Source organism: Echinops telfairi, unplaced genomic scaffold (assembly GCF_000313985.2).
Source record: "Echinops telfairi isolate 266 unplaced genomic scaffold, ASM31398v2 ScPeMD7_7475;HRSCAF=8513, whole genome shotgun sequence".
Classification (NCBI taxonomy): domain Eukaryota; kingdom Metazoa; phylum Chordata; class Mammalia; order Afrosoricida; family Tenrecidae; genus Echinops; species Echinops telfairi.
In genome coordinates, this window is record NW_022111379.1 from 14,503,218 (window position 1) to 14,510,235 (window position 7,018).

Here is a 7,018-nt window from a genome sequence, read left to right on the forward strand (position 1 = left end):
TATCTCTCACAGAATTCGTACACTTAAAAAATAAGTAAATAAAACATAAATCTTTCCTTCTCTGGGAGTGGCAGGGCAGGAGGAAAAGCTCCCCATCTCAGGAAACTATATCCTGCATTCCATAGAACCACTAGGAAATGATTCTAATCGCCATCTGCCGGTGGCTATACTTACCATCGCATAAGAACTCAGTGAACATGCTCAGCAAGCCACACATACTTTGCCATATTGGAGAACTGGAAGCCTTCCAGAGATTTCCCTGGAAACCTGGTACTTTCTGTACTAACGGAACTGAAACTCTAATTCCCACCAACAAGTCATTCATCAACTGTGTTTGAACAATATGATTTCCAGCAAATTTTCTACAAAGAAAAAGAAATATTTAAAAGTGAAATTCATATAAAAGTGTCTCCATTTCTACCCCTCTCCAAAGCAAGTATATTCCTCCAAGTACCAGAATCAGTTATACATTACAAGAGCAATTCTGCCATCCCCACAGCATTCCAATATACAGAGAGGCATTGCCAACTTTCCACATTCTCAACTTATCTCAAAATCCCTCTCTTTCTCAGCCAGTGGCTAACCTTACTTCCACTTTACAGAGTGAAGAAAAGAAACCAAGAACCAATGGCACAATACACCAAGTGGATCACGCCTCCACCTTGATGGGTTTTCTTCCCCTGCTTCCCAAGACAGCAGGCGCGCCTAGACTTTCTCCTGTTTCAGTGTCACTCCTTCTCAAGCAGCCTGGTTGGTCTCCCTCCACTTTCTGGTCTCAGTGGTCGAGCGCCTCAGGACTCAGTTGTTGGTCCTCTTCTTTTCTCCATCACCAGTCATCTCTCATCACCCCTCACGGTTGACCGTTACCTTGTTCATAGGCAGGAAATGACCTCAAACACATACTCACTGACCTCAAGTCGATTCTGACTCGTAGATACTCTACAGGACAGGTTAGAACTGCCCCAGTGGGTTTCCAAGACTATAACTCATTATGGGAGTAGAATGCCTCCTCTTTCTCCTGTGGAGCAGCAAATAGTTTTGAACTGCTGACCTGGTGGCTAGCAGTCTAATGCATAACCACTATACCACCAGGGCTCCTCAAATAATGATCTATATGCTGACAAGTTTACATAATTTTAGACTCAAATCTAACTACTTACTCAGTATCTTCAGACCTGAATGTCTAAAAACCATCTCAAAATGCATGGACTTATCTCCAACCCTCAATGTGCTCCACATACTGGGAGCTCTGTTTCACAAGTACCGTGCACTCATTCTTGTCTCCTACGTTGATGTCACACCCGATCCCCAAAGGAAAAAGGAAATCCCGTTGGCTCTACAAACTATACCCAGACTCTGACTACCTCCCCAGCTGCCATCCTGGCCCGAGCCTTTTGATCTGCAAGAGCCTCTCCACTAGTCCCCCAGCTTTGATCGATAGCCCTCTTGGTCTATTCCCATGTGAGATCACATCACTTACCTATGCAGAACCCCAAATAGCTCCTCATTTATTCAGAGTAAAAACCAAAGTCCAGGGCCCACCATCTGGCGGCTGCGTCGGCCACCCCTCTCTCCTCACTCACGCCTCTCGAGCCACTGTGTCCTGGCCATCCCTGGCCCGCACCAGGCAGACTGCCCTGGCAGGATCTTGGCCCATCTGCATGGCTCATCCCTTCATCTCCTTCAAGTCTTTGCTCAGACGTCTTCTCCTTAAGGCTACCTTCACCAGCTCTCTGGGCCCCCAGCTTTTCTCTTTCATTCTCACAGGGCTTCAAAAGTTTGTAAACCGTTTTCATTATCTTTTAATTCTGTTTTCCCACAAACTTTTTGCAGTTCTCTCATGAGTGACTTTCTCGTGTGTACTATATAGTGCCTGATACCATCTGGTAGAATGGAAGGCTCCAAGAAGGGAGAAGACTTGATTTTGTACACTGCCAAACTGCCAAACTGCGAACTTGGGATGGTGCACATTTGAAAATGTGCCTGGAACACAGTGGGCACTCAACAAATATTTGTTGAGTAAATGAAGGGGTCCCCTAGCTTATTGCTCCTCAAGGTACCGCTAGCCACATCATCTCTGCCTCCTTCTCTTCTCAGTGGAAGAGTCATCTTTGACGCCTTCTATTCAAGGCCAATCATCATACCGGTCCCTCTACAATGTGCTCTCTCAGCAATCTCTCGTGAAGACTGCGGGAAAAGTTCAAGAGACAATCTGTAGTGTCTTCAGGTGGCTACGAGAGTCGACTTCCCCACGGAAATCAGAATAGGACGCCAGGAAAAGAGCCATCCAGAAAGGGGAAGCTCCCCAATCTCATTATTTCTTAGTAGTATCGGTCTCCTAATCACTTACTTAAAAAAACAAAACAAAAACACTAAATGTCAAACTTCGTAAAAATGAACCTTAAGTAACTAGGGCCAATATTAATTAAGAAGGACGGAAAGTGACACATTCTGGAGCCTTCTATAAAGTTTCTTTTTAGAAAAGCAGTGGACACGGCACCCAGGCATCAGCATGCAAAGACTTGCCTATTTTCTTGCAGGATTTCAGTTAAACTCCTCTGCAGGAAATGCAGCACTGAAACAGACAAACAGACAAACCTGTAAAACGTGCGTGTACACACATAGAAAATACCAAACCAAAATGGTACAAGAGAGTACTTTCTATCCATTTCCTTGACCATAACTGGATGAATGGCTCCTGGGGGGCAGGGCAGGGACCCGGGGCAGACGGGAGCTAATAACGATGAGCACAAGAATGAAGCAAATGTTCTGAGATGGACTGTGGTGATGGCTGCATAACTCTTCTCGGTGGACGGAACAAAGAACTTGGATGATCTATGAATTATACTCGTGTGCTAAGAAGACTGTTTTTAAAAAAAAACAATCAGTTCCCTATCTCAGACTAGATGCAGAGATTTAAAGGAACAGACTGCAGTTAGCTGCATGAGTCTACGCCTCACAAAGAAAGGTGTAAGAATCAGTTCCGAAACGACTCATTCAGTCAGTCACAACTCAGAAGGATATAAAACAACAGAACTTACCATTTTCAAGCAGGTTATTAACACTTGCAATTCCTGTTGGGGGGAATGAACACTGGTCAGAAGTTCACATCAAAATTAGCAACATAAAAACAAACAAACAAACCCCAAAACATCGTTAGCAACATTCAAAAACAAAGGGCAACAGGCTGTTTGCCAGAAAAGGTACCAGAAGAACGCTGGCTTACCCAAGTGAAAGTTCTCCAGACAGGCCGCGAGATTGTCGATGACTTTCCTGTAAGAGTATGGATCCGTAGCCTTCAATTCGTCCCGAAGCCGCCGGGTGAAGCTGTGTTCGCACTCAGTCAGAAAAAGTTCCGGCAGGCCATTTAGTGAGCTGAAGAATGACCCAAATACTAAGGATCTGATAGTGGTGGGATGTGGGGAGGGGGCCTTAGGCATCTGTGAGAACGCCGAATTCAACCTTCAGAACACGGACGGGAAAGGACCACTTCCCTCACCAGCACTGGAACTCCCTGGTCCGTCATCCCTCACCTGGCCTCTCTGCTCGCTCCCTTGCTCTCCTCCTCCTCCTCCTCCTCCACCCGCCAGTTTGTTCCCAAGAGAACAGCAGGGTGAGCGGACAAAAATACAAGACACACCAAGCTACTCCTTGGCCGACAACGCTCCTCTCGCTGAATGTGCCTCCAATGACATAGTATTAAGACCCTACCTGTCCTGGCCCCACATAAATTCTCCAGGGACATTCTCAATTCTTACTCACTTCACTCTAGAAACATGTCCTGGTTCTCTTCTGAAACATACCCATGTCTTTGGTCTTGTCCTTCCCGATCCAGAATGCTCTCTCTGGGATATGGCCAATAGTCCTTCCCTCACCCAATTATCATCTTAGCGTTGACACTGGAGCAGACACCTCAAGTGACCATCATGCTTTAAATGGGAACCCCTACTCCACCCTTAGGCATTCATTCCCTTTTCTTTGTCTCCATAGCACGCCCAGTGTTTACGATACTACATATTTTGCTTATTTGTTCTGTTTACTGTCTGTCTTCCCCTTAGCACGTCAGCTCCTTCTAGACGGTTCCCTCCTGTGTTCCCAACCCCTAGGAGAGAGGCTGACAAAGCAGACGACCAAAAAAATATTACTGGGTGGAAAAATTAGTTACATCTATTGTACGTCAGTTAATTTAAATGCAATCATAAAAGGAGGCTTCAAAAGGTTCATGGGAAAATTGAGCTGTTTGAAGGCTCCTCCTATCACATGTGGCGGTGGCGGCGGCTGCTGGGTGTCACTGAGCTGGGGCTGACTCACAGCGACCCTGTGCACAAGAGTAAAACCCTGCCTGGGCCTGTGTCCTCCTCACAAGGGTCCCGTTTGGGTCCACTGGTGTAGCCACTGTGTCCATCCATCGGGTCAGTTCTTTTTCCCTGACCTTCCTTGACCAAGCATGATGTCCTTCTCCAGGGACTGGGTCTCTCCTGAACAGCATGTCCAAATGACAGGAGACAAATGCTCTCCATCGTGCTTTTAAGGAGCATTCGGGCTATATTTTTTCCAAGACAGATTTATTAGATCTTCTGGCAGTCCACGGTACTTTCAGTATTCTTCGGCAACTAACATAATTAAAATGCATCAGCACTTCTTCATATACTTGTAGTATCCAATATCACTGAAGCCTCCCCAGTGAATATTTAGTTTTCAATCTTTTACTTTTCTAATAGTTCTCCAGCGATATTCTTAACCATGCATATTATTGTGTTTCTCTAAGGAAAATTTCTAAAACTATGGGCCAAAAATATTGCCATTACTAAGCTGCCCTCTTGAAACGCTACGTTAGTTTATACTTTTGTCAACAGTGAAGGAAAGTGCCTATGTCCTCCAATTTTTACTACATTGGATAATTGCAATTTTTACTTTTAGAAATCTGATGGGTAAAAACATGTCAGCTTTCCTCCTGCGTCCTTGCTTCCGAGATGACAAAGAAAAGGCGGAACAACAGTCATGCTAAGAAAGGCCACGGCCAAGCGCAGCCCATGCGCTGCACCAACTGCGCCCGCTGCGTGCCCAGAGACAAGGCCATTCACAAGAATGAGAAACACAATAGAGGTCACAGCCGTCAGACATTTCCAAAGGAAGTGTCTTCAACGTGTACATGCATCCCAAGCTGTACATGAAGCTACCCTAGTGTGAGCTGGGCCATTCACAGCAAGATGGGCACATTACAGGCACTAGTCATGTGATGCCCAGAAGGACCAAACACCCCCACCCTGATAGAGACTTGCAGGTGCTGCCCCATGACCACCTCCAAAGCCTAGGCAAAAATTAGAAGCTGAAGAAAAACAAACCTGAAAGAAAATGGAAATTATTCTTTAAAAAAAATTTTTAAAGCCATATTTTGTCCATCAGATTTTAAAAGACTGAGAGATTATTATCCAGCGTTCCACCACTTGTTTGTCAGTCTGCCCTACTGTAGTGGCTTGTGTGCTGCCGTGATGCTGGAAGACAGGCCACCAGTATTCCAAATGCCAGCAGGTTCGCCCAGACTAGGAACAGACTAGAAAGAAGAAATAGGTGACCCAGTTCTAAGAGATCCGCCACTAAAAATGCTATGAACAACAGTGGGGCATTGTCTAATACAGTGCTGAAAGATGAGCCCCGTAGGTTAGAAGACGCTTGAAGAGGAGTAGTCCGCCTTAATGACGTGGATGAAGCAAGGTTTTCAGGGCCCTCATGAACTGATGAGGCACGGCTCACAATGACTTCCAGACAGAACAATAACAACAACACGTCTAATAAGAAGCACCGCTAGAATGTTCATTAAAACAAGGACGGCACGCGTTCATCTCCCATACTTTGGGTATGTTATCAGAAGAGACCAGAGCCTGGAAAAAGGGCCTCATGCTTAGTAACAGAACACCAATGTAAAAGAGGAAGACCCCCCACCAGAGGAACTGTCAGAGAGGTGCGAGAACGAGGTAAAATGAAAGGACAATGAGGAAGATGGGGCAGGAATGGGAAGTGTGGCATTCAGTTGCACACAGAGTCGCTTTGCGACATCACCCACTCACTGGTACCTGACAACAACAACAGTATCCGATGCTGGAAAGATGCGTCCATGAACTTTTATGAAGCCTCTTTGCAGCTTTCAAACTTCGTATTCTGTGTGCTTACATAGGGAGGCTTTTTATATCATCTATCTACCACTTTATTATTTGGGTAATACTTAAGTGTGTTTAAACCAAGAACAGATTAGACAAGTAGAGGAAAAAATTGCAAAATGACAGAAACAAGGCTAACTACTGTCAATAATCCTACTGAATATAAAGAAGGCTTATGTATTTTTATAGGGTTGCCAAACAGTGACACCACAAAACAAAGAAGCAACGACAAGGAATGATGTTCTTGGTGATATATTTCTTGATGGTCCAAGGTTATCAAATCAGGAACGATGCTTTCAATATTAGTTACTCTCAATTCAATATTTATACTATTTAATTTCCTTTCCTTCTTTTCCTTGCTTTTACGGATTGTGTCAGAATATGTGTTAAATTGTGTTAAAATATGTGCTAGAGCCCTGACCCTTAGAACTCTGAATAGAATCCCTGGGGAACAGGCCTTTCTATGTGAGGTTAATAAAACCCCATCAAGGCAGGGTGTGTCCTACATCCAATCACTTTCAAGTGATACAAACACCAGTATTGATTCAGAAGAATTAAGAATGAGGGAAATATAGATGCCTTATCACCAAGGAGTCCACTATAAAATAAACGGTAGAGAGGCTGAGCTAAGGGCTCCCTCCTGCTGTCCCTGACAGGTAGAACCTGCTCCTCGGACATGAGAGCCAGCATCCTAACTTTGGACTGGTAGTCTTCTCTTCTCTTCTCTCTTTTTGTCACTAGGGGCTCATACAACTCTTATCACAATCCATACATACCTCAATTGTGTAAAGCACATTTGTACATTCATTGCCCTCATCGTTCTCAAGACATTTGCTCTCCACTTAAGGCCCTGGCATCAG

At 44.8% G+C, this 7,018-nt stretch overlaps 1 protein-coding gene across 1 annotated transcript in view; it reads right to left on the reverse strand.

Moving 5' to 3' along the window:
• THADA (THADA armadillo repeat containing) overlaps positions 1-7,018 on the reverse strand; it is a 391,488-nt gene that overhangs the window by 378,102 nt on the left and 6,368 nt on the right. Inside the window, exons 5-8 of the mRNA XM_045285791.1 lie at positions 3,227-3,375; positions 3,042-3,074; positions 2,527-2,575; positions 175-362 (exon numbers count right to left, since the gene is read on the reverse strand). Coding sequence (XP_045141726.1) covers positions 175-362; positions 2,527-2,575; positions 3,042-3,074; positions 3,227-3,375 — 419 coding nt within the window. The remainder of the gene's footprint in view (positions 1-174; positions 363-2,526; positions 2,576-3,041; positions 3,075-3,226; positions 3,376-7,018) is intronic.